Genomic DNA, 27,817 nt, shown 5'->3' with positions numbered 1-27,817 from the left:
GTGTCTCAGAACAACCTGTACTACCGTCTCAACCAGTGACTCCTCTGTTCTCCATATTTATATCTATTTAATCCAGTCTGCACTGTTCTTCACTGCTGCACTCAGCACTTTACTTTAAATATACAACTCTGCACATGTTAAGATTACAGGTGTGTCTGTGCGTGTATGTCACTGTGTGTGTGTGTGTGTGTGTTTGTGTGAAGGTTGGGTGTGTTTGTTACTTCTGTAATGTCAGTTATCGTGCACTGTGAGCTACTGTAACCAAAAACAAATTCCTTGTATGTGTAAGCATACTTGGCCAATAAAGTCCGATTCTGATTCCGATTCTAAAGGAGATGCTGGATGAGCTCTGAAGCTCTTAGAAGTTCTTAGACGTTCATCAGATCTTAAGTAGTTCATTGAGCTGCTTACCTCTTTGGACCTGTTGCTGCTTTTACTTGACTTTTACTGCAGTAAAATAATAAGTACCTGAGGTCTGGGCTCCTCTACACACCTTATTTACTTATTATTTACCTTATTATTATTATTATTATTATTATTATCGGCTGAGCTAAACTCTATTCTCTGCTGTTTCTCTCTCTCTTCAGAGACTCCAGCGATTCCAGCAGGAGTGAGTATCAGAAGCATTCACCTACTGCTGTGACCTTACCATGAATAAGACATCCAGAGCCATCAGAGCACTGAGAGTCTGTGTGTGTGTGTGTGTGTGTGTGTGTGTGTGTGTGTGTTTTCTCTGCAATATCTGTCTTTTCTGGTTTTCAGAGAAGGGCGAAACATAATGGTTACACACCGCCCCCTGAAGGTGAGTCTCTGTCAGTGCAATGTTGACTGGTAAGAACCAGACTGTGATGTTCTAGATAATGATTGAGTGGGTCAGAACATCTCCAGAACATCAGGCAGAGCAGGTCTTGTGGGGTGTTCCCAGTGTGCAGTGGTCAGTACTCCAAGTTGGAGACCTCTGTTGTTTTCTACACAGATTGGTTAAGGTCAGATACAATAAATGGACAAAAGTATTGGGACACCTGCTTATTCATTGTTTCTTCTGAAATCAAGGGCATTAAAATGAATTCATATTTAACTGTCTCTGCCGTCCAGGAAAGAAGCAGGGCTTCCTACTAGATTTTGGAGCATTTTGCATTCAGTGACAAGAGCGTTAGTGAGGTCAGGATGGAGGCCCCAACTCCCCAATGCATCCCAAAAGTATAGGATGGAGCACCACCACCACCACCACCATCATTCCAGAGAACACAGTTCTTCTAGCCCACACCTGGCATTATTGGGCAGCATGGTGCCAATAGGGTCATCATGTTGATCTGCTCCAGGGAGTCCTATTCTATTGGCAGTACTTCTCCACAAGGACTAGACAATCTGTGTCAGCCATGGGTGCAACTTAAAGTAGCTGAATGCATTTATTAGAAGGGGTGTCCACAAACATTTGGACATAAGTCATAAATAATGAAATTTGTAATTATTTTTCAGTCCCTGGAGCATTTAAGGCCATGAGCTCCCTCCCTGCTGGACGGAGTCTGCCCATGGACAGTGATGAGTTCGTCAGCCCGTACGCTGACCCGAAGGAGCTCCAGGAGAAAACGCTCTTCATCAAGCGTGATAAACTGATGGTGGACGAGGTGGAGCTTGGCTCAGGCAACTTCGGCTGTGTGAAGAAAGGAGTGTATAAGATGAAGAGGTGAGTGAGGTGCTGTCTGAGGTTCGAGCAGACATGACAGCAGACAGTTCCTGAGAAGATAACTGAAAGAGTGTTGTTGTTGTTCCCTCTCGCTCTCCCAGTAAGCACATAGATGTGGCCATTAAGGTGCTGAAGAGCGAGAATGAGAAGTCGGTGAAGGATGAGATGATGCGTGAGGCTGAGATCATGCACCAGCTGGACAACCCCTACATTGTGCGCATGATCGGCCTGTGCCAGGCTGAGGCTCTGATGCTGGTCATGGAGATGGCCCCTGCTGGACCCCTCAACAAGTTCCTCTCCTCTAAGAAGTAAGACGTGTCCCGGGTCATGCTGCTTGCCACCAGCAGCCGGAGTCAGAGAGAGCACAATTGGCCTGGGCTGATGGCACTTCCTCCTCACCACATCACTCCTATGTTGGTGGTGATGTTGGTCAGCACAGGCGTCTGTTAGCCGTTGTATCAGAGCTCTATATTACTTTCTATATTACTATATAGTTCTATACAATAGTATGTACTGCTATACAAATAGTTTTATATAGTAATATAGTCAGATTATATATAGTATTATATGATAGTATGTATGCATAGTATAAATGATATATCTATATTACCATTTATGATAATATAATAGTATATACTGCTATATAAACAATATTATACATGGTAATATAGTGTGAGTATATATAGTATTATATGATAGTATGTATGCATAGTATAAATGATATATCTACATTACTATATTGTATTATATAATAGTATATACTGCTTTATAAATAGTATAATACATGGCAATATAGTGGGATTATATATAGTATTAAATGATAGTATATATGCATAGTATTATATATGTATATATATCTCTCTCTCTCTCTATATATATATATATATATATATATATATATATATATTACTATTTAGTTTAATATAATAGTATATACTGCTATATAAATAATATTATACATGGTATATATGTATACTATATTATATGATAGTATATATGCATAGTATGAATATATATGTATGTATGTATGTATATATATATACGTATGTATGTATGTATGTATGTATATATATATATATATATATATATATATATATAAAACTAAATATGACTATTAAATAGTATGTACTGCTTTATAAACAGTATTATTTAGTAATACTCTTCACTGTTTGGGGTTAGAGGTACAGTGATTAATCAGTGGTGCATCTGTTTATCTGTCTCTGTCCACTTTAATTACACTGATTGTGGAGTCTCTCCTAAATCTATTATAAACCAGACATAACTCTGCATCCGTGTGTGTGTGTGTGTGTGTGTGTGTGTGTGTGTGTGTGTGTTGTCAGAGATCAGGTGCCAGTGGACAACGTGGTGGAGCTGATGCACCAGGTGGCATTGGGGATGAAGTATCTGGAGGAAAAGAATTTTGTCCACAGAGATTTAGCAGCCCGGAACGTCCTGCTGGTCAATCAGCATTACGCCAAGATCAGCGACTTCGGCCTGTCCAAGGCACTGGGGGCAGATGACAACTACTACAAGGTGGGACAACAGTCCACATTTACATATAGGTTGCTTTTTGTGGCATCACATCTTCATGGCATCACATTTTCTATGATAAAGGTCCATTTAAATGTAGTAAAAACACCAATGTGTGTGTGTGTGTGTGTGTGTGTGTGTGTGTGTGTGTGTGTGTGTGTGTGTGTGTGTGTGTGCAGGCTCGCACACTGGGCAAATGGCCTCTAAAGTGGTACGCTCCAGAGTGCATCAACTTCCACAAGTTCTCCAGTAAAGGTGATGTTTGGAGCTACGGCATCACCATGTGGGAAGCCTTCTCCTTCGGAGGAAAACCTTACAAGGTATTCACACACATTCTCACCATTACACTGACCTGCATTTATATATATAGCAATATGTAGCAATTTTACCTTAAAACAGCAGCGTCAGGATCATGCTGAAGCTCCACTGACTGGAACAGGGGGAGAGCGGCATCTCCGTCATTCCCACTCCGGGCCGGAACGCTGCTGCTGCTACTGCACTATATGGAGGTTTGGTGGTGGAGCTGCAGGAGGAGAACCTCTCTCCAGAACTGCTGCTGTGTAACGCTGCAGAACCCATAGAGTCATATTAGTGTAAAGTCCTGTAGTATTACTCCACCACCTCAGCCCACATACTGCTCCACCTTCAGATCAAGCTTCTGGAGCTTCTCTCAGCTTGTCCAGAAATGCATGTGCACAGTTGTACATGAGGAAGTTGTGGACAGTCGTTTAAGAGTAGAGTACACTCCTCGTCTGTAGGGGGAGCCCAGGAGCAAATGTTTAGTCATTATTACTAAGCCTGTGCTGCCCTCTCTGGCGGAAATGAAAACTGCAAGACAAAAATATTGAATAATGACCAGTGAAATATCTGTGCTATTAAGTGCTATTAAGTCTACCCTTGTGTCGTCCACTACAGAAAATGAAGGGTCCAGAAGTGATCAGCTTCATACAGAATGGAAGTCGCATGGAATGTCCAGCTGGCTGCCCAGAGGTCATGTACGAAATAATGAAAGAGTGCTGGACGTACAAGTATGTGAACCTAATATCTGGTACTAGTTTGTTAAATAGATATGACAACGTTCTTGAGAGGAACTTAACCCCCACTTTATTAGAAACACCTACCATGTGCTTCAATTCACTGGCCACTTTATTAGAAACACCTACCATGTGCTTCAATTCACTGGCCACTTTATTAGAAACACCTACCATGTGCTTCAATTCACTGGCCACTTTATTAGAAACACTTATCATGTGCTTCAATTCACTGGCCACTTTATTAGAAACACCTACCATGTGCTTCAATTCACTGGCCACTTTATTAGAAACCCTTATCTTATACTTCAACTCATTGGCCACTTTATTAGAAACACTTATCATGTGCTTCAATTCACTGGCCACTTTATTAGAAACACCTACCATGTGCTTCAATTCACTGGCCACTTTATTAGAAACCCTTACCTTGTGCCTAATGTTGCATTGTGTGTACCATTCCCAGGTATGAGGAGAGGCCATGCTTTGCAGTAGTGGAGGAGAAAATAAGGAACTACTATTACTCCATTTCTAAAAAGGCTGACGCTGGGGCAAAAGCAGAAGACGACACATCTCCGGACCCTCAGAGCCAGCCCTGAAGAACATGCCCTGCAGAGCCGGGTGTTTCACGCCTGGCTCAGTGAAGTTCAGGGGATGAGAACAACCTGCTGTGAATCTGGTATGAAGGACAAGGACTGGAATTGGGAACATTTAGGCGTGTGGCCCTCCTGCAGGACCTGCTGTGCTGAAGTACTCCAAGAAAAATAGTCACATCCTGTCTGAAGTAGTGATGCAAGTTAAGCAAGTTTTCCTTTTCGAGAATGAACGTCTTACGCTTGCTTTTGCGTGTCTTTGCACCTTTGGGTTTTTACAGAATTTTTTAACTATGATGGCGTTAAGGTGTTAAGGCTAGAGGTTCTGATCCAAGTTGCTTTTTTAGTTCTCTCTGAATACTCTCAATATTTAATGCTTCAGGTTGAATTTCCATTGTATTTTGTAAAGTTCTCATGCATATATACAATAAACCATCAATTATAATAAACAATCAATCAATACAGCGTGTGTGCCGTCTTTTACTACACAGCTAGGCCATGACACCCAGACTTCTGCGTCCAATTAGGCAGAGGATACAAAACAAACGTCTAGAAACGTCTAGAAGCCGCCTAGAACCAAATTGTGATGTTCTAGACGACTGACTGGGCCAGAAGATCCCAAAAGGCCTCAGGCAGGTCTTGTGGAGGGTTTTCAGGTTTCCGGTATGCGGCGGTCAGTCCCTACCAAAAGTGCTCCAAGGAAGGACAACCGGTGAGCTGGCAACAGGGTCATGGGAAACCCTGGGGATACCCTGGGGTATAAGGTAAGGGTTTCTAATAAAGTGGCCATGGAGTTGAAGTAGAAGGTAGGGGTTTCTAATAAAGTGGCCATGGAGTTGAAGTAGAAGATAGGGGTTTCTAATAAAGTGGCCATGGAGTTGAAGTAGAAGGTAGGTGTTTCTAATAAAGTGGCCATGGAGTTAACATAGAAGGTAACGGTTTCTAATAAAGTGGCCATGGAGTTGAAGTAGAAGGTAGGGGTTTCTAATAAAGTGGCCACGGAATTAAAGTAGAAGGTAATGGTTTCTAATAAAGTGGCCATGGAGTTAACATAGAAGGTGAGGGTTTCTAATAAAGTGGCCATGGAGTTGAAGTAGAAGGTAGGGGTTTCTAATAAAGTGGCCATGGAATTAAAGTAGAAGGTAATGGTTTCTAATAAAGTGGCCATGGAGTTGAAGTAGAAGGTAGGGGTTTCTAATAAAGTGGCCATGGAATTAAAGTAGAAGGTAATGGTTTCTAATAAAGTGGCCATGGAGTTAACATAGAAGGTAAGGGTTTCTAATAAAGTGGCCATGGAATTGAAGTAGAAGGTAGGGGTTTCTAATAAAGTGGCCATGGAGTTGAAGTAGAAGGTAAGGGTTTCTAATAAAGTGGCCATGGAGTTGAAGTAGAAGGTAGGGGTTTCTAATAAAGTGGCCATGGAGTTGAAGTAGAAGGTAGGGGTTTCTAATAAAGTGGCCATGGAGTTGAAGTATAAGGTAGGGGTTTCTAATAAAGTGGCCATGGAGTTGAAGTAGAAGGTAGGGGTTTCTAATAAAGTGGCCATGGAGTTAACATAGAAGGTAAGGGTTTCTAATAAAGTGGCCATGGAGTTGAAGTAGAAGGTAAGGGTTTCTAATAAAGTGGCCATGGAGTTGAAGTAGAAGGTAAGGGTTTCTAATAAAGTGGCCATTGAATTAAAGTAGAAGGTAATGGTTTCTAATAAAGTGGCCATGGGGTTGAAGTAGAAGGTAAGGGTTTCTAATAAAGTGGCCAGTGAGTTGAAGTATATGGTAGGTGTTTTTAATAAATACCCCCCCCCCCCCCACCACCACCACCACCACCACCACCACACTCCACCCAACATTAAGGTTCTCTAGAGTGATCGAGCTCCATCCAATACTTTATGGATGAGTTGGAGTAGCAGAACTAATCATCCAACATCAGTACCTGATCTCACTGTGGCAGAATGCAGGCAAATCCTCACAGCAATGCTCAGGAATGTAGCATAGCATAGTGTGGTATAGTATCTAGCCTTGCCAGAAGAGTAGAGGCAGTCATTTCAGTAAAGGACGATAACATGGTTAATTTATCTAACCTTGATCAGAGGAGAGGTGTCCACAAACTTTTGTTTGTTTAATTTACATACAAAGCCTCTCTTCTTAACTACTACAGTTAAAGAGGTCTCTGTCAAGCTAATTCATGGGTTCTGGCCCAAATTCCAGTATTAGAGGATTTAAGAGGCCCTGTTTTTTGTTCTCCTTCCTTGCTACAACACTGCTGAACTGGAAACCACCCCGTTCCCCAAAGGCCTCACTGTGGCTCTGTGAGCCAATGCTCTTCCTCAAACTAGACCAGACGTTTTTCTTCAGAAACTCGACTGCCCTGCCCTCTGATCTAATCAATAGATGTGTTTTTTCTCCCTGTACCTATCTCTCCTTACCCAACTTACATCCTTCCCCTTTTTTATCTCCTATTGTTTCATACTTTAGTCGGCCAGCTCATCCTGCAGTTTCCGAGATATCGACACTGTTCCAGCTCCAGATTGTTGGGTCTGATTCGGGCCTGTATTCAGCTTTTATGATCAGACTTACTGTTTCCGTGCATCAGATTTTCTTCGGAATTGTTTCCCAAAGGAATGAATGGGGTAGAAAGCTTTGTGCACCCTTTCTACCCTTTTCCCATAGCAACCAAAGACAACCACATTTATCATTTGTGTTGGACATAGGTGGACTTTGGCCTTGACCTTTAACCCAGCCATGCAGTGGACATACACAGTAGTGATACAGTGAGCACCAGAGATGTATAGACGTTACATCCTCCAGAGCACTAGATGGCGCTGTCACCGGGTTCGATGAAGCCGCCTCAGCATTGAGCAGAACAGGCGATCAGGCCGTGAGGGAGCATGCTGCAGTGAGGACACTAACACTAGAGCTCTGTTAGTTTATCTTCAGAAGAAACACCTGCATCTTCACCTCCTGCAAATACTCGTATGTGCCGAATGGCCTGAGATCTTTCAGCTGTAGTTGAGTTTACAGAGAGTGAAGCTCAGGGGTTTGAGCTGCTACCCTCACTGGTTTTACAGATGAAACTCTTGTATGTGGCGGGTCGAGTCAGGTCTGCTCAGCTCTCTCTCTCTTTTGGGCGAGTTTGTTTAGAGAGTGAACTGAGGACTCGTGTGTCTTCTACAGTCCTGTCCTTCTACTACAGCCAGAGGAACTGAGACTGGCCTTAAGTCTGAGCATCTGAACTGATATAAACACTGATACCCAAACTTCTGACTGCTTTCTGTAAGAACTACAGAACCCAGTACTGTACTTTTACTTTCAGTACTTAAGCAGTACAATTTAGAATACTAAACTACTTGCAGTACTTAAAGTACCAAAACTGTTGAGTACTTTAGTACTTCTACTCAAGTCTGGAGCTTAAAGAACTTTGGTATTGAACCCACAATCCCATCATCAGTAGCCTGGTGCTCTAACCACTGAGCCACCGCTGCCCCACTTGTAATACCCTAGCAACTACTACAGCAACCAGTAGGAATACATCAGCAACCATCTGAAATACCATGGCAACCACCCTAGCATCCACCAAGAAACACCTAAGCATCTTCGCACTTCAAATACAATAGCAAACACTAAGCGGCAACCACCTTAGACACCTTAGCAGCCACTAAAAACACCATAGCAGCCACCAAAAACACCACAGCAACTCGTAGGCAATCCTTAAAGCCTGTTTATTGTTTTGTTGATGTTTTTAGTCGCTTTTGTTCATTTCGAAATACCATGGCAACCACCCTAGCATCCACCAAGAAACACCTAAGCATCTTCGCACTTCAAATACAATAGCAAACACTAAGCGGCAACCACCTTAGACACCTTAGCAGCCACTAAAACACCATGGCAGCCACCAAAAACACCACAGCAACTCATAGGCAATCCTTAAAGCCTGTTTATTGTTTTGTTGATGTTTTTAGTTGCTTTGGTTCATTTCGAAATACCATGGCAACCACCCTAGCATCCACCAAAAAACACCTAAGCATCTTCGCACTTCAAATACAATAGCAAACACTAAGCGGCAACCACCTTAGACACCTTAGCAGCCACTAAAACACCTTAGCAGCCACCAAAAACACCACAGCAACTCGTAGGCAATCCTTAAAGCCTGTTTATTGTTTTGTTGATGTTTTTGTTGTTTTTGTTGTTGTTGATTCGCTTTTGTTCATTTAGAAATTAAAACCTGCCATTGAATCTTCTTCTACAACACTCATTTGTCTGTCACTCTCCTCTTTTCTCTCTTGCTATTTGTTTCGTGACAATGGGCCTCATTCACCAATATCCTCCCAAGCATTCTCTTAAATTGTGTTCCCGAGAAAAATCCTAATGGTCAGATTCATGGTGTGTTTCTAAAAGAGCAGAATTGTTCACAGCTCTTCTCTCATAATGATAGATCCTATCATTCCTTGATAACTGAATACATCCCAAATCAGAAAATAGAAGAATAGAGAGTGAGTAAGTGGGTTGTACGAAGACATTTCTTCTTAAAAACGGTTGCTGAATAAGGCCCATTTTTTCCCATTGTCTGTACCTATCCCAGAAATCACCCCCAACAAAAACACCTCTGCCCTTTACTTGATTTTTACTTCCCTAAGGAGAATTACTGAGCTTACTTAGAAAATAAAAAAGGGAAATTACACTGATTATTGAAACTTTCAATGTAAGATGCAAACAGTGCCGCCCGGTGCTTCAGACACTGTATAAACACTTAAAAATAATAGTTTAATATAATCTTTAATATAATCTATACCCCATTAGTGACCAGATACCAACGCCTCACTGATCCTAAATGAGTAATTCCATCCAAAATCCCCATCCCAAAGCCATTAGAGTGGCTTGTTTGGTAATTTCCCATATTTACACCGCGCCACGTCAAGTCATTAGCCAAGTCAAACCAGCCTCAGGCTTAACATGTGATGCTGTGCAACCAGGGAAGTTTAAACTCCATTGTTTCCAGGGCCTACATTTCCCAAAAAAGCAAAAACCTTATATTTCACTATCATAAATCATGTAATTTGGTCCCTGCCTTTAACCCAACACACATACAGTAACACTGAACATACATGCCCGGAGCAGTGGGCAGCATTGGGGAGCAGGAGGGCCTTAGGGCCTTGCTCAAGACGGCCGAGCCCGGCTATCGAACCCACAACCCTGTCCTTACTATAGTTCTAGTGCCTTGACTATATCTACAAGCCTGGAAAGACACGTGTAGGCCACTAAAGACGTGGGACAGTAAATGACCGGTAACATTGGAGAGGCCTGGCTGCATTCACCACCGCAGCGAAATAATCCAAGCCAAGCCATCCAACATGAGCTTCTTAACACCCCAGGAGCTGGACTTGCCCCCATTTAACCTTTTTTTTTTTTAGGAGGTTCAGAAGCTGTGCTGGATGTGTGCTGGATGTGTGGTGGATGTGAGCTGGATGTGTGGTGGATGTGAGCTGGATGTGTGGTGGATGTGAGCTGGATGTGTGGTGGATGTGTGGTGGATGTGGACTGTAGGCCTAGCTCCTCTGCAGGAGAGGAAGTGTATTGCACTTTGCTCGGCAGGGAGGGGCTTGCTGTGTACTTTCCACACCAACTATAAGCTTAATAAGTGTTAGTGTGCTAATAATTACGCCATAGGACCTGAATTGAACACATGATGTCGCTTAGGAACAAAAAACAGGGGTTTATTTAGGATATTTTAGCTTTAACGTCGGCAGAAAACGGTGCTTCTCATCAGGACGGAAGAAGAAAACTCATAAATCATGTAATTTGGCCCCTGCCTTTAACCCAACACACATACAGTAACACTGAACATACATGCCTGGAGCAGTGGGCAGCATTGGGGAGCAGGAGGGCCTTAGGGCCTTGCTCAAGACGGCCGAGCCCGGCTATCGAACCCACAACCCTGTCCTTACTATAGTTCTAGTGCTTTGACTATATCTACGAGCCTGGAAAGACACGTGTAGGCCATTAAAGACGTGGGACAGTAAATGACCGGTAACATTGGAGAGGCCTGGCTGCATTCACCACCGCAGCGAAGTAATCCAAGCCAAGCCATCCAACATGAGCTTCTTAACACCCCAGGAGCTGGACTTGCCCCCATTTAACCTTTTTTTTTTTTTAGGAGGTTCAGAAGCTGTGCTGGATGTGTGGTGGATGTGGACTGGATGTGAGCTGGATGTGAGCTGGATGTGTGCTGGATGTGTGGTGGATGTGAGCTGGATGTGTGGTGGATGTGGACTGTAGGCCTAGCTCCTCTGCAGGAGAGGAAGTGTATTGCACTTTGCTCGGCAGGGAGGGGCTTGCTGTGTACTTTCCACACCAACTATAAGCTTAATAAGTGTTAGTGTGCTAATAATTACGCCATAGGACCTGAATTGAACACATGATGTCGCTTAGGAACAAAAAACAGGGGTTTATTTAGGATATTTTAGCTTTAACGTCGGCAGAAAACGGTGCTTCTCATCAGGACGGAAGAAGAAAACTCATAAATCATGTAATTTGGCCCCTGCCTTTAACCCAACACACATACAGTAACACTGAACATACATGCCCGGAGCAGTGGGCAGCATTGGGGAGCAGGAGGGCCTTAGGGCCTTGCTCAAGACGGCCGAGCCCGGCTATCGAACCCACAACCCTGTCCTTACTATAGTTCTAGTGCCTTGACTATATCTACAAGCCTGGAAAGACACGTGTAGGCCACTAGCGACGTGGGACAGTAGATGACCGGTAACATTGGAGAGGCCTGGCTGCATTCACCACCGCAGCGAAGTAATCCAAGCCAAGCCATCCAACATGAGCTTCTTAACACCCCAGGAGCTGGACTTGCCCCCATTTAACCTTTTTTTTTTTTTAGGAGGTTCAGAAGCTGTGCTGGATGTGTGGTGGATGTGAGCTGGATGTGTGGTGGATGTGGACTGTAGGCCTAGCTCCTCTGCAGGAGAGGAAGTGTACTGTACTTTGCTCGGCAGGGAGGGGCTTGCTGTGTACTTTCCACACCAACTATAAGCTTAATAAGTGTTAGTGTGCTAATAATTACGCCATAGGACCTGAATTGGACACATAATGTAGCTTAGGAACAAAAAACAGGGGTTTATTGAGGATATTTTAGCTTTAACGTCGGCAGAAAACGGTGCTTCTCATCAGGACGGAAGAAGAAAACTCCGGATCTCTTCGGTAAGTTTGTTTGAAGTGGCAGGATGTCGTAGGGGTGGTTTTGGGTGGTGTATTTTCCACATTTTTAGGTTATAATGTCGATTTAAGTGCTTTTTAATCCTGTGGAAGCAAACGGATTTAATTTGAGCTTTTTTTGGCACTACTTTTGGCACACTTTTTTTGTTGCATGTAACACGCTTTGCCAGGTTGGTTTAGGAATTATCCGTTCCACCTTAAATGGAGCAGCAGTTGCATTCTGGCCGCTTAGCGGCCAGAATGCAACTGCTGCTCCATTTAAGGTGGAACGGATAATTCCTAACACAAGCCTCCAGTAACAACACAGTGTCAGCTAATTACAGCAAATATCATCAAAAAATGTATGAAATTGATATAATCAGCTGTATAACAGTTAATATAACCTGTTAAATTAGAATTATTAATTAGAAATAATTATATATAATGTAATATCTTTACTTCTCTATTCCCTACTAGAGCAGGTACCAACCCCTCCCTGATCATAAAGGAGTAATCCCCTCCAAAACCCCCTTCCAAAGCTATTAGAGTGGTTAGTTTGGTCATTTCTCATCTTTACACGTCAAGTCAAACCAGCCTTTCCCAAATCACAATGGACCCCCTCTCTCTCTCTCTCTCTCTCTCTCTCTCTCTCTCGCCCCACAGCATCTGTTCTCCCCGAGTCTGCATCCCCACAGCTGTCTGTGACCCGTGTCCTTCATCTGCTTCATCGTCTGATACGCCAGAGCTAGACCTAAGCTGACCATGTCCCTGGCCCTGAAGCAAGTCTTCAACAAAGACAGAACGTTCCGGCCCAAGCGGAAGTTCGAACCGGGGACCCAGCGCTTCGAGCTGCACAAGAAGGCCCAGGCGTCCCTGAACGCCGGCCTGGACCTGAAGCTGGCCGTGCAGCTGCCGCACGGCGAAGACCTGAACGACTGGGTGGCCGTGCACGTGGTCGACTTCTTCAACCGCATCAACCTCATCTACGGCACCATCAGCGACTCCTGCACGGACCAGAGCTGCCCCGTCATGTCCGGCGGGCCCAAGTACGAGTACCGCTGGCAGGACGAGCACAAGTTCAAGCGGCCCACGGCGCTGTCCGCCCCAAAGTACATGAGTCTGCTGATGGACTGGATCGAGGTACAGATCAACAACGAGCACATCTTCCCCACTAACGTTGGTAAGCATCCAGCTCTGTGTAATAATGTATTTTACTGTATGGGCAAAAGTATTTGGACACCTGATCGCACATTGTTAATTCTAAAATCAAGGCTTTAAAAAAAAAAATCATTCTGCTTTTGTTGGAGGAACTGTCTCTGCTGTCCACGGAGGCTGGCATTCCACTAGATTTTGGAGGAGCAGTGAGGATTTGATTGCATTCAGCGACAAGAGTAGAGTAGGGTCAGTTAGTTAGGGAAGGATGTTGAATGATCACCACCACACCTCATTATCCCCAACTCCTCAGTTGTCCAAAAAGTATTGGATGGAGCACTACCAACCATCATTCCAGAGAGCACAGTTCTCCCACTGCTCCACAGCTCAATGCTTGGGGGGCTTTATATACCCCTCTACTAGCCCACGCCTGGCAGCATTAGGCACAGTGCCAGTAGGTTCATCAGGTTTATCTGCTCCAGAGAGTCCAATTCCACTGGCAGGACTTTCTTCACAGGGACTAGGCAAGCTCTGAGTGCACTTGCACGTAAATGCCAGCAGAATACATTCATTAGAAAGGGTGTCCACAAACTTTTGGACATGTGTAGTTTAAGCATTGAGGTTTAGATGCTCTTTTTGAGTGAAAATCTATAAAGTCAATTTAAGAAGATGCACTGGGCCGAGAGCCTTTTTTTTTTTAAATAATCATCCGTTATTGGTATCCCAGTCCAAACAGAACCAGAGGTATAGCGCTATCCTTAACAATTGTGTCGTCATTCTTAGATAGTGTAGAGGAAAAGGCATCTCTTTTAATGTCTGTGGGTTAAGGGATGCACCACAGGACTATTCTGAGCTGCAGATCACTAAGGAAAACGCCGCAGTGCAGCTGTCTACTACTCTTCATTCAAGTAGCACGCAAAGTCTAAAGAGTCCAGCCCTGCTGATTGACACCCATCGCAGCTGACTGCGGCTCTACTGAAAGTAAACTTAACTCGGCCAGAGCTGCTCTGAAGTAAATATAACTCAGCTTAGGTAAATATATCTGCCGGATGTCGTTCTGCGCTCGGAAAGACTGTCAAATTCAACAGGGCTAAAAGAAGAAGCAAGCTCTTTTTGGCTTTCTCCCATCAGCACCCTAAACCTGGAGCCCCCCCTGCCCTTACAGGCCTCAGAGGGTCGACTTTCAGAGCGGGTCGTGGAGTTCACCATGGGATCTAAATGCCTTGGAACCTTTCGTCGAGTGCCTTCCTCTCTCCGTAGGGCAGGCTTAATGAAATCTTCATCAATTTGCTATTTATAAACCACACAGAGACAGTCTTTCACTGTCTTGGCAATGACCCCTAATCACTGCTCATACATTAGACAATAAGGAGCACTAAGGCACTGTTATAAGCACTGTTATAAGCACTGTTATAACAGAAAAGGTCCCTGATCACTTGTGCCTACACTGGAGAATCCGGAGCCTAGACTGTGTAGTGATACAGGTAACAGAAATCCCAAGAAATGTCCAAATATTTATGGACACCCCTAATGATGAGTGCTTTTTGCTACTTTAAGTCGCACCCATTGCTGACACAGACGTGCAAATGCACACACACACATACACAGCTTGTCTAGTTCCTGTAGAGAGATACCGCCAATAGAATAGGGCTCTCTGGAGCAGATAAACATGATGAACCTATTGGCATCATGCTGCCTGATGCCAGGCGTGGGCTAGACGAGGGGGGGGGAAGTCCCCACCCCCCCAGCATTGGAACTGTGTGGAAAGCCTTCTTCTCTGGAAAGTAGAGACAGTTACTCCAACAAAAGCCGGATTAGCACTTTTTAATACAGTTGATTTACAAAGAAACAGTGAATAAGCAGGTGTCCCAATACTTTTGTCCATTTATGTGTAAAGAAGAAGCATTTGCACACTGAGGGTCACACTGCTGTCCGATCTCTGTCTCATTATGAGAGAGAGACGTCTGTCTTCACCGCAGTGTCTCTGCTGATGGGGACCGTCACATCACAGCAATAGCGCACATACGCTCTGTGGACAAAAGTTTTGGGACACTGCTCATTCATTGTTTCTTCTGAAATCAAGGGTATTTAAAAAGAGCTGATCCTGCTTTTGTTGGAGTAACTGTCTCTACTGTCCAGGGAGGAAGGCTTTCTGCTAGATTTTGGAGGAGCATTGCTGTGAGGATTTGATTGATTGCATTCAGCAACGAGAATGGTACAGGATGTTGGATGATGGCCATCCCACCTCCTCATCATCATCACTCTCCAACTCATCCCATCAAAGTACAAGATGGGGCACCACCACCACCATTATTCCAGAGAACACAGTTCTTCCACTGCTCCACAGCTCAGTGCTGGGGGGCTTTATCCCCCTCTATAAGCCCACGCCTGGCATTAGGCAGCATGAGGCCAATAGGGTCATCATGTTGATCTGCTCCAGGGAGACCTATTCTTTTGGCAGTACTTCTCTACAGGAACTACAGTGTGTGCAGAATTATTAGGCAAGTTGTATTTGAGAGGATTCTTTTTATTATTGAACAACAACTACGTTCTCAATCAACCCAAAAGACTCATAAATATCAAAGCTTAATATTTTTGGAAGCTGGAGTGGGTTTTTTAGATTTGGCTATGTTAGGAACATATCTGTTTACGATCAGCATTGCGTGCAGCAGACACCACAGCCTCCCAGACGCTGTTCAGAGAGGTGTACTGTTTTCTCTCCCTGTAGATCTCACATTTTATGAGGGACCACAGGTTCTCTATGGGGTTCAGATCAGGTGAACAAGGGGGCCATGTCATTTTTCCTTCTTTTAGACCCTTACTGGCCAGCCAGGCTGTGGAGTATTTGGATGCATGTGATGGAGCATTGTCCTGCATGAAAATCATGGTCTTCTTGAACGATACCGACTTCTTTCTGTACCACTGCTTGAAGAAGGTGTCTTCCAGAAACTGGCAGTAGGTCTGGGAGTTGAGCTTCACTCCATCCTCAACCCGAAAAGGTCCCACAAGTTCATCTTTGATGATACCAGCCCATACCAGTACCCCATCTCCACCTTGCTGGCGTCTGAGTCAGAATGGAGCTCTCTGCCCTTTACTGATCCAGCCTCGGGCCCCATCCATCTGCCCCATCAAGAGTCACTCACATTTCATCAGTACATAAAACCTTAAATCAGTCTTAAGATATTTCTTGGCCCAGTCTGGACATTTTATCTGATGTTTCTTGTTCAAAGGTGGTCGTTTTTCAGCCTTCCTTACCTTGGCCATGTCCCTGAGTATCGCACACCTTGTGCTTTTTGATGCTCCAGTAACGTTGCAGCTCTGAAATAGGGCAAAACTGGTGGCAAATGGCATCTTGGCAGCTTCACGCTTGGTTTTCCTCAATTCATGGGCAGTTATTTTGCACCTTTTTTTCCAACACGTTTCTTGCGACCCTGTTGGCTATTTGCCATGAAACGCTCGATTGTTCGGTGATCATGCTTCAAAAGTTTGGCAATTTTAAGACTGCTGCATCCCTCTGCAAGACATCTCACAATTTTTGACTTTTCAGAGTCCGTCAAATCTCTCTTCTGACCCATTTTGCCAAAGGAAAGGAAGTTGCCTAATAATTAAGCACACCTTATATAGGGTGTTGATGTCATTAGACCACACCCCTTCTCATTACAGAGACGCACATCACCTGATTTACTTGATTGGTAGTTAGCTTTCAACCCTATAGAGCTTGGAGTAGGACAACATGTATAAAAAGGATGATGTGATCAAAATACTCATTTGCCTAATAATTCTGCACACAGTGTAGATTAGCTGTATATGTGTGCATTAACGTAGCCGAATGCATTCATTAGAAGGGGTGTCCACAAATATTTGGACATGTAGTGTTTATTACAACCCTTTGGGGGTGGGCTTAACCCAGCAGCTCTGAATACAGCAGTGGGGATTTTTACTGTGTGGTTTTAGTAATCATGGTTCTCACAGCAGACGTCCTGTTTAGCGTGAAAGCAAAGAGGAAGTCACAGGGTGATGACGAAAATGGCCTGTGAGGTGGCCTGGAGCTGATGATTAATGCTACAGTGTCTAATGTGTCTAAGGATGGCAGGAACCTCAACAGGCTTGGTGAAGTGTTGCTGTTAGAGAGGCAGGTCGGTGTTTAGGGCTGCAGCGTGAGAGGACTTCACCCAGCAACAGTGCATAGAAAAGGTACGCTGAAGACGCTCTCGTTTGGTCAGCTGGAAGCGAGTGCTGCGGTCATTGTGGTGCTGTATCTGCAGTTCTGTTTCCGTACACAGTTCATAAGCTCTGACACGCCACGGTGCAATATAGCACTCACACTGTTGCGTCTAGGCCGTCCTAAAACAGTTACATACATTAATAAAATTAATGTACCGTTAAAAAAGTAGCATGAGCTACTTTTCAGAGTTCATGAGCTTCACCCAAAGAAATGACTTTCAAATTCACATCTTTATTAAATGGTACTTAAATAACACATAGGGCCCTATTTTAGCAATAGCTTGATTTAGGGGGTGTGTCTGTGTGTCGTTGCTATGGTAACAACGTGGAAAGTTCGCCCTGCACGGCTCGAAACGCACAAAAGTCATGTACTGAGTCTCTTAATGAAAGGTGTTTTTTTGGGCGTAACGCAAAGAGAGTATAGAGGATGTAGAGGGTATTTTAGGAGAGTATAGTGGGTATATTGGGAGGGTATTGAGGGTATATTGGGAGGGTATTGTGGGTATATTGTGAGAGTATAGAGGGTATATTGGGAGAGTATAGAGGGTATATTGGGAGGGTATAGAGGGTATATTAGGAGAGTATAGAGGGTATAGTGAGTATATTGGGAGGGTATAGAGAGTATATTAGGAGAGTATAGAGGGTATATTGGGAGGGTATAGAGGGTATATTAGGAGAGTATAGAGGGTATAGTGAGTATATTGGGAGGGTATAGAGAGTATATTAGGAGAGTATAGAGGGTATATTGGGAGGGTATAGAGGGTATACTGGGAGGGTATAGAGGGTATAGTGAGTATATTGGGAGAGTATAGTGGGTATATTGGGAGAGTATAGAGGGTATATTGGGAGGGTATATATGGTATATTGTGAGAATATAGAGGGTATAGATGGTATATTGTGAGAATATAGAGGGTATAGATGGTATATTGTGAGAATATAGATGGTATATTGGGAGGGTATAGAGAGTATATTAGGAGAGTATAGAGGGTATATTGGGAGGGTATTGTGGGTATATTGTGAGAGTATAGAGGGTATATTGGGAGAGTATAGAGGGTATATTGTGAGAATATAGATGGTATATTGGGAGAGTATAGAGGGTATTTTGGGAGGGTATATAGTGTATACTGGAGTCTCAGGGTGGGGGTGCTGTGGGTGCTCACTGATTGGTGATGTCACGCTCTGAAAACAGGTGAGGGAAAGAAAACAAGCCCACCATAGCTGCAAGTTTAGCGACATGCTAGGTTCAACTGAAAGACACTCCTAACCCCGTTCCCCCGACTGTGCTCTCAGATATGAGACTTTATCCTCTAAACAGGTGGATTTGAGCCTCAGTTAGCTGGAACATGGCCTGTGCTGTGGTGTTTAGCCTGCTAGCTAACTTATCTAAGCTTGGATAGCCGTACGTGAAGCTCAGAGGGCTCTAGATATGGTTTGGGCTTCGATTGTTGCCATCAGATAGTTAGAGGCTGGACCCCTCTACCATTGTTGGCTTTCTAGGCCAGCGTCAGGGTCAGTGAAGAGGATGCCGGTTGAGGAGTTGCATGGCTAACATCAAGCTGCTTCATTCTGGATCAGCTGAAGTTGGGCCTGATGGTACGCATAGGAAGATACAGCCAGGAGGGAGTTGCAGTAGTCAAGCTCTGAAGATGACAAGGGACTGAACAAGCACCTGGATGGCCTCCCTAGAGAGGAAGGGTAGACTAGATACAGGCTCCCAGTTGAGAAACAGCACTTCTGTGGTTAAACAGGACTGAGAGAGATGGGTTTGGTTTGGACTCGTGATTTAGTATGTATATTATCGTACATGCTGGTCCAAAACACAAGCGATATGGTAAAAAAACTATATCATGATATTCAAAGACTTTTTTCACGATGCACAATATTTATCACGATATTTATCAATATATTTTTTACGATATTTATCACGATATTTATCACAATATTTATCACAAATCGAGGATCGACTGCACATTTCATTTCAAACAGTAGTACAGTAATAATGTTTCGGTTTTAAAAGGCGGGATAACATACGGAAGCCCCGGTAATACTGTATACCGCAGGAATATTTTTAGGTGGTGTACCGATATTTAAAGAAATAGAGAGTAAATAGTAGTCTAATCTAAAGATCTAATAAGATTTTTATCTAATAAGAATCTGTCGCTAATGATCCCCATTTCTTTAGCAATCACAGGTATCGTAAAAATGTCTTTAAATCAGAGCTGGGCAATATGACGATATTTTATTGTATTGTGATAATTTTTGTTATTGTGGTACACAATATGCTTTTATGAGTGTATCATAAGAGCACTGATTATCTGCACGAAATGGTAAAAATACTATATCACAATATTTAAAGGCTTTTTCCATAGTACACGATATTTATCACGATATTTATCACGAATCGAGGATCGACTGCACATTTCTTTTCAAACAGTAGTACAGTAATAATGTTTCGGTTTTAAAAGGCGGGATAAGATACGGAAGCTCCGGTAATACTGTATACTGCAGGATTATTTTTAGGTGGTGTACCAATATTTTAAAAAGTGGATATGGCCTTATTGTGATACACAGTATGCTTTGAGAGTAAAGTATGGGTGAGTAAATAGTGAGTAGTGATTTCTATTCAGCATCTGACCAGTCTAATTACACTGTTAGTAATGAAACCTGCAGCTGATCAGTGTTAATTAAGCACTAACAGTCTCCTCCAGTAATTGTTATCACGATAAAATGTATCACGATACGATAAAATATCGTCATATTGCCCAGCACTACCTATCGTAAAAATGTCTTTAAATTAGAGCTGGGCAATATGACGATATTTTATCGTATCGGGATGATTTTTGTGTGATTTGTGTGGAAATCGTCAGTTCTTTAAGAGCACTGGTTATCTGCACGATATAGTAAAAATACTGTATCACGATATTTAAAGCTTTTTTCCATGATATACGATATTTATCACAAATAGTGATTTCTGTTCAGCATCTGACCAGTCTAATTACAGTGTTAGTAATGAAACCTGCAGCTGATCAGTGTTTATTAAGCACCTCCAATGATTGTCATCATGATAACAAAATGTATCACGATACAATAAAATATCGTCATATTGCCCAGCTCTACCTAAACGTGAGAGTGTCGCCAAGGAATCGCTGCCAAGGACGCCCTCGGCTATTTCTGAACAGTAAGGCATGCTTTCAGATGAGCTTCTGAAGTTTTAAGCCGGTTAACACCAGTGCAATCATCTAGAAGCCTCCAGGCGTGCACTCATTTTAGCTGATTCCCTCCCTTCAGATATCAGTTCATTAACCGTTGCATATACTCAAATATCAAAATGAGTCCGTTTATGTATGTATATCAACATTAGCAGTCTGTTTATGTGGTTTCTGACCCTGTATGACACACTGTTGTCTATAAACATGGCCTAAAGCCTCAGGGCGGCTGATTCAGGGCGATACTATTGTTTTTAGCTATGCCATTTAGCTATGCTCAGTCTTATATTTAACCACATTCACCTCCTCCGGTCTCAGTGTCATGACACCCAGCGTGGAAACATTAAAAAAATTATTAATGCTTAGTTCTTAAACACATACAGTCTTATGCAAACGTTTGGGCACCCTTGGCCACACATTTCGTAATTTTTGAGAATTGCGAAGTGGTCAAACACAGCCTCTATAGTAAATCTAACATTGAGCAATATTTGCAGCAAATTCTAATGCACAGTTATTTTGTCTTAAATATTATAAAAAAACTTAATATTATCTTAATATATCTTAATATAAAAAAAACACACACTACCCCACAGCATGATACACCCACCACCATGCTTTATAGTTGGCAAGGTTCTTTTCGTGAAATGCAGTTCGGTATTATTATTAGCTGGTGTATCGGTATGTAAACTGTGAGTACCGCCCAACCCTAGTCATGATACACAGCATTCTGTCTGAAGATATAGAGGATCAACTGCACATTTCATTTCAAACAGTAGTAAAGTAGTAATGTTTAATGGTTTTAAAGGGTACGATACGGAAGCCCCGGTAATACTGTAATATTATCATTTTTATTAGTAGTATTATTTTTAGTATTAAATAATACTAATATAGTATTATATTAGTATTATTTTTAGGTGGTCTACCGATATTTTAAAAAGTGGATATGGCCTAAGTCTTACTGTGATACACAGTATGCTGTGAGAGTAAAGAATGGGAGAGTAAATAGTAGTCTTTAAGAATCTGATCAAAATTTGTAGGGCAATCACAGTGTATCGTAAACGTCTTTAAATCAGAGCTGGGCAATATGACGATATTTTATTGAATTGTGATGATTTTTGTTATTGTGGTACACAATATGCTTTTATGAGTGTATCGTGGAGATCTGATGAGTAAAGCATATTTTGAGTAAATATCACTGTCCTTAATATGGGAGAGTATTTGGATATCAGTTTTTCAAAATTTACACTTTCCCAAAATTTACTACATGACAAAATATTGCGATTAATATCTTGAGACTGTGTGTAAGTGTGTATCAGTATCGGCGCCGATACGGATACAGTATCAGTATCAGTGCAGCTCTATATATTACACTTTGCTTGTCCACAACATGCAGGCCTAGGTGCCAAGGAGGCTCATTTTCCCTTGGCTATTTTTGAATGATACAGCACGTTGCCAAATGAGCTCATTATTTCTTAAGCCTGTTAAATAGACCACCAGTGCTGTCACCTAAAAGAGGGCTTCGTTGTTTTTGGCTGATGTCAGGAGTGTTTTCGGACGTTTTTGCCCAATCCGTTCATTAAATCTCACACACACTGAAATCTCTAAATCAGAAAGTACTGATTCAGGCCGCTGCTGCTGTTTTTAGCTCTGCCGTCTCACCATCAGTTTCACCCAGCATGCAGACTCTCACTCTCTCTCACTTTCTAGGCCTCAGTGACACTCTCACCCATTCTCACTCCTTCACTCTTTTTCAGCCGCCTCTCTCTCTCTCTCTCTCTCTCTGCAGGTACTCCCTTCCCCAAGACCTTCATGCAAGTAGCCAAGAAGATCCTGTCCCGCCTGTTCCGCGTCTTTGTGCACGTGTACATTCACCACTTCGACCGCGTCAGCCACATGGGGGCAGAAGCGCATGTCAACACCTGTTACAAGCATTTCTACTACTTTGTTACTGAATTCAGCCTCATAGACCACAAGGAGCTGGAGCCACTGGTGAGTGGGAGTGTGTGTGTGTGTGTGTGTGTGTGTGTGTGTGTGTGTGTGTGTGTGTCTTTGGTGGGGGACGTGCGGTAAGGGTGATTGGATTGGACAGGTAACTCAAACTGGGTCAAAGTGCGTCCTTAAACTTAAATTTAATAACATTTACAGTTCAATTCCTGTATTTTATTTATATTAATATATCGTTTCAAGTCAAACATCTGCAAATAAATGTTAAATTATCCATAATATCACATTTATGAATGTGTATGTAGTAGAATCAGCATCAGGCATCAGCAGAAAAATACTTAAATGAATAAATAATAATACTTTTTTTTTTGTTGCAAATTTTGGAGCACAATTTCTTTAATTTTCTTTTATTCTGACATATTTCAAAGTAACGGATAACATAAAAAATAGGCCAAAACTTTTTTAGTATGTTAAATAAATCAGATCTACATTGTTAAAATTGTTCAATTATTTTCACTTAGAAAATCAACTTGTAAGGTGACCAGGGGTGTCCAAACTTTTGAACAGGACTGTAGATGATACATATAATACATACATTAGATATGAGCATCAGTTTTCCCAGAATGTTTTAATATTTCTAATATTTATCTACTGCATATCTTATAAAAAAAAAAAACACATGTCCAAATGTTTGTGGACACCCCTTCTAATGAATGCTTTCAGCTACTTTAAGTCACACCCATTGTTGGTACAGATGCAAATGCACACACACACACAGCAGCTTGTCTAGTCCCTGTAGAGCAGCTTTGCCAATAGGATAAAATATGGCAAAGCTGCATGGTGCCAATGACCCTATTGGCACCATGCTGCCTAATGCCAGGCGTGGGCTATAAAGAGGGGTATAAAGCCCCCCAGCATTGAGCTGTGGATGGTGGTGGTGGAGCTCCATCCAGTACCTTTGGGATGAGTTGGGGAGCTGGGGATGATGAGGTGGGGTGGTGATCATCCAACATCCTAATAATAAGCTCTTGTTGTTAAATGCAATCAAATCCTCACAGCAATGCTTCTCCGCCAAAATCTAGTAGAAAGCCTTCTTTTTCTCTGGACAGTAGAAACAGTTACTCCAACAAAAGCAGGATCAACTCTTTTTGATATCCTTGATTTTAGAAGAAACAAAAAATAAACAGGTGTCCCAATACTTTTGTCCAACAGTTCCTACATATTCTGAATGCACTGTTTCAGACCCCAGGGTAGTTATTGATCACATGGTTGTGGGTTCAGTACCCATGTCTGCTAACCTCCCACTCAGCAACACCATGGCAACCACCTAGCAACACCATGGCAACCACCTAGCAACACCATGGCAACCACCTAGCAACACCATAGCAACCACCTGGAACACTCCTTAACAAGTACTTGCCACACAAGCACTGTTGTAGTTCCTTCAGGAAATGCATTTCTAGGAATGACGTGTTGTGCAGCCCCAGTGCCTGTGTGAGTAAGAGAGAGAGGGAGAGGGAGGCACTGGAAATTCTGAGTATGTGTGTGTAGGCACATCAGGGCGCTATTATGGGTGTATATACATTTCCATTAGAGAAGTAGACCTAGGACATGTTCCTTCCATGACCACCATCTTGGTCACTCGACTTACTGTTTGAGTGTCTGTAGGGTCCTACAGTAAAGGCCAGAGCACAGAGCTCCACTGTTGCTTTTTATGCGAAGCTAAGACATTGATAAAGGCATCGCTTTGGACTGAGAGGACTTGCTTGCGAGTGGTCAGCTTGTATTAATGGAGGAGGGTGATCACAGTGGCCATCTGACTCCACATTTGACTCCCCCGATCACTCACCGATGCTGAACAAGCAGATTACTGATGCAGACAAGCCTAAAGCTCTTTCCCCTGTGCCTCAGTGAGCATCAGGGCCGGGCGATATGGCAGCACTGTATAATTATCGCGATGAATCACATCACTGTGTAATTTCCTGAGTACATCATGGGTATATCAGCACTGTTGCAGCACCTAACAACTGCATACATCATCATAACAAACAGCAAGAGACTGAGAAAATACGATTCAGTCAGATTCCAAAAGTTTGTGGACACCCCTTCCAGTGAATGCATTCAGCTCCTGTAAGTTGCACCCATTGCTGACACGGATGTGCATGTCTATAGTCACTGTAGAGAAGTACTGACAGTAGAATTGGACTCCCTGGAGCAGCTAAAAAAATATGAACCTATTGGCACCATGCTGCCTGATGCCAGGCATGGGCTAGAGGTCTACTATTTCTGGGATGAGTTGAAGTGTTGCTCAACCAACATCCTGACCTCATTAAACTTCTTTCCCTCCAGTATCTAGTAGGACAGTAGAGAGAGTTACTCCAACAGAAGCAGGACAAACTATTTTTAATACCTTTGATTTCAGCAGAAACGATGAAAAAGCAGGTGTCCCAATACTTTTGTCCAAAGTGTTGTTGCTCAGACCTGTGTTTTCGAGGGTGCCGACGGCAGAACTGCACTGAAACGAGAAAGAAGGTGATGCATTTAATGAACATCGGCAGCTTCGTCTCTCAATTTACCTCCCCTTAGAGAGCAACTGTGTAGAGCCAATTTACACCATGTGTCCAAAAGTGTGTGGACACCTGTTTTTTTCCTGAAATCAACAGTATTGCTGTAGTAACAGCCTCTACTCGTCTCGGAAGGCTTAATCTTAAATTAAGGAACACAGGATTTGATTGTATTCAGCCACAGGAGAGTATCTATTCTGCCATGGATGATAAGTGTATCGATAATCATTTTTATTTATATTATTTATATGGCACATTTCCAGTCAGTCAGCATACATTGATCAGCCATTACATTAAAACTACCTGTATACTGTGCAATTGCCTCCCAAACAGCTCTGACTCGTCAAGACATGAAGTCTAAAGGTGTCCTGTGGTATCTGGTACCAACCAAGACATTAGCTGCAGGTCCGTTAAGTCCTATAGGTTGTGAGGTGGGGCCTCCATGAGCATCAGTGAGCCTCGGTTGCCCATTACCCTGTCGGGAGTTTACGACTTTTTGGTAGCGGGAACACTCCACAAAACCCTGCCTGACGTATTGGAGATGTTCTGACCTGGTTAAAGTCCAGGGCTGACCTCCATCACCTTCAAGAACTAACTGTTCACCCGCTGCCTAATGTGCTGTATCCACCCCTTGACAGATGAGGCCACTGGAGCCAGATCATCAGTGTTATTCGCTCCAGCTGTTGGTGGTTCTAATGTTATGGCTGATTAGTGGAGCTTTTTAGGGTCAGGACGTGTTTAATGTCAACATACTGTCTGTTTGCACACTGTCAAACCACCTGCTTGTGTTTGCATCTCTGATGCTGACCAGACTGACCACCCTTTGCTTTTCTCTTGTGTCCAAACAGAAAGAGATGACGGCAAGGGTGTGCCACTGAATCACGGGAGCACTTTCGGCTGGTTCCACATTCCACGCAGATCAGCGGGACCACCTAAATCAACGATTTGAGAAAGAATCATGTAAAGAGAAGCAAAGAGAACCGCAAAAAATGTCAAAGACTTTATTTTTATACACTTTGAAAGTAACTGAATGTTCTATTTAGCGGGAAGCATGTACATTTCCACTGCTCTCTTCAATCTGTGGGAGGATATTTTTTATTAGAACTCAGTATTAGAAGTCATTTTGCCCCTCATTTAATTCCAAAACATTCCTGTAATCCAATTTTTTTAGCCGTTTTAACTGTCTAAAGCATACAGATTATATTTGTGGATATTTATGTATGTGTTCGAGACATTAAACATATTCTGACATATTCTGCTTCCCCTATCTTTCAACACATTCATGCCATTTTGTCAGAAAGCAGCTTTGGAGACGACCGTTTCTCAGTTTCGTCATGTCAACAGCGCCCTGTTGAGCAACCATGCCGCCCGCCTTTTTAAAGTAGAGTGAAATGTATTTTCGACTCGGCTGCAGCAGGAGGTCAGTTCTTAAACCCATTTCGCTCTGTTACAAAGAAAGGTGTGAGCGTGACGAACCTTCTAAAGGTCTAAAGAAGCATCAAATCCATTGATGTTAAGGTTCTTCACACTCTCACGTCTCTAGATGCTCTTTAACAAATAGGTGTCAATTCCTTTCTTTTAGGAAGTCAAATACCGATTCTGTTAATCAGGGTATTCCCCAAGGCTCTGTTCTAGGTCTCCTGAGTTTTTTTTTTTATCATCTCTATCCCACCCCTCGAAGACATTATTCACCAGATTTCATTAAAGGTAAAGGTGCACGTATTTGTCACTGTACAGTGTGGACTGTACAGCGAAATGTGTCCTCCGCATTTAACCCATCTGGTAGTGAACACACACTCACACACACACATGTGTTAGGGGCAGTGAGTACACACACACACACCCAGAGCGGTGGGCAGCCAACTCCAGCGCCCGGGGAGCAGAGAGGGTAAAGGGCCTTGCTCAAGGGCCCAACAGTGGCAGCTTGCCAAGCCCGGGAATCGAACCCACAACCCTGTTATCGATATCTTGGCGCTCTAACCGCTGAGCCACCACTGCCCCTATGAGCCACCACTGCCATTACCAGAGCGACTTACATGGTAACTCTTATTACAGAAGTGGGCCAATGTAGTGTTAGGGCTCTTGCCCAAGGACTCTTATTGGTGTAGCGCCGCATAGTCACCCAGACCGGGTATCGAACCCCAGTCTCCAACATGGTGTGGTAGCTCAGGGGCAGGTAGTGGTGTTACCTGTTGCGCCGCACCAACCACCCACCTCATTGGTATACTGAAGACATGCTCACATTTTCCTTATCATCAAATAGGTGTCAATACCTTTCTTTTAGGAAGTCAAATACTGCTCATGTTAATCAGGGTATTCCCCAAGGCTCTGTTCTAGGTCCCCTGCAGTTTTTTTTTTAAGTCATCTCTATCCCGCCCCTTGAAGACATTATCCGCCAGATTTCATTGTTATGCTGACGACATGCTCACGTTTTCCTTATCATCAAACCCATTTTCACACTTCACACTCTTCAGTACTGTATTCAGGAGCTTAATTACTGGTTGAGCTCCAACAGGTAATTAGGATTGCTGCTACCCCGTCTGTCTGTCATCCCTGTTTCCATCCTCACCTTTTTTCTCAGAACACCTCCATTCCTCGACTACCACTTTTTCAAGGCAATTGCAAAGCAACCTTGGGTCTGTGAAAGGCTCTGGATATGTCTAGCTTATATTTATTAGTATTATAGGTATTAGTAT

The 27,817-nt window shown here is 43.0% G+C and overlaps 3 protein-coding genes across 7 annotated transcripts in view; all 3 read left to right on the top strand.

Annotated features, from left to right (window-relative positions):
• zap70 (zeta chain of T cell receptor associated protein kinase 70) overlaps positions 1–5,288 on the top strand; it is a 31,580-nt gene extending 26,292 nt beyond the window's left edge. For all 3 annotated transcript variants that reach the window (XM_072680783.1, XM_072680784.1, XM_072680785.1), the window contains exons 6-13: positions 588–610; positions 763–802; positions 1,480–1,687; positions 1,789–1,995; positions 3,028–3,220; positions 3,397–3,537; positions 4,133–4,245; positions 4,712–5,288. In XM_072680783.1, coding sequence (XP_072536884.1) covers positions 588–610; positions 763–802; positions 1,480–1,687; positions 1,789–1,995; positions 3,028–3,220; positions 3,397–3,537; positions 4,133–4,245; positions 4,712–4,844 — 1,058 coding nt within the window. In that variant the 3' untranslated portion in view covers positions 4,845–5,288. The remainder of the gene's footprint in view (positions 1–587; positions 611–762; positions 803–1,479; positions 1,688–1,788; positions 1,996–3,027; positions 3,221–3,396; positions 3,538–4,132; positions 4,246–4,711) is intronic.
• Positions 1–27,817, top strand: part of mknk2b (MAPK interacting serine/threonine kinase 2b) — a 318,007-nt gene that overhangs the window by 256,002 nt on the left and 34,188 nt on the right. The window lies entirely within an intron of this gene.
• On the top strand, positions 11,832–26,374 carry mob3a (MOB kinase activator 3A). 3 transcript variants are annotated; one of them, XM_072681328.1, is made up of 5 exons: positions 11,832–12,037; positions 12,514–12,581; positions 12,695–13,211; positions 22,400–22,602; positions 25,970–26,374. In XM_072681328.1, the coding sequence occupies exons 3-5, from the start codon at positions 12,794–12,796 to the stop codon at positions 25,997–25,999; spliced, it is 651 nt and encodes a 216-aa protein (XP_072537429.1). In that variant the 5' UTR covers positions 11,832–12,037; positions 12,514–12,581; positions 12,695–12,793; the 3' UTR covers positions 26,000–26,374. The 3 variants fall into 3 exon arrangements, with proteins under 3 accessions (XP_072537429.1, XP_072537430.1, XP_072537428.1); XM_072681329.1 differs by having other exon boundaries at positions 12,509–12,581; XM_072681327.1 differs by lacking the exon at positions 12,514–12,581.

This window comes from Salminus brasiliensis, chromosome 6 (genome assembly GCF_030463535.1).
Source record: "Salminus brasiliensis chromosome 6, fSalBra1.hap2, whole genome shotgun sequence".
Taxonomy (NCBI): domain Eukaryota; kingdom Metazoa; phylum Chordata; class Actinopteri; order Characiformes; family Bryconidae; genus Salminus; species Salminus brasiliensis.
Note: the sequence above shows the minus strand (reverse complement) of the source record. Positions and strands in the feature narration are given on the sequence as shown.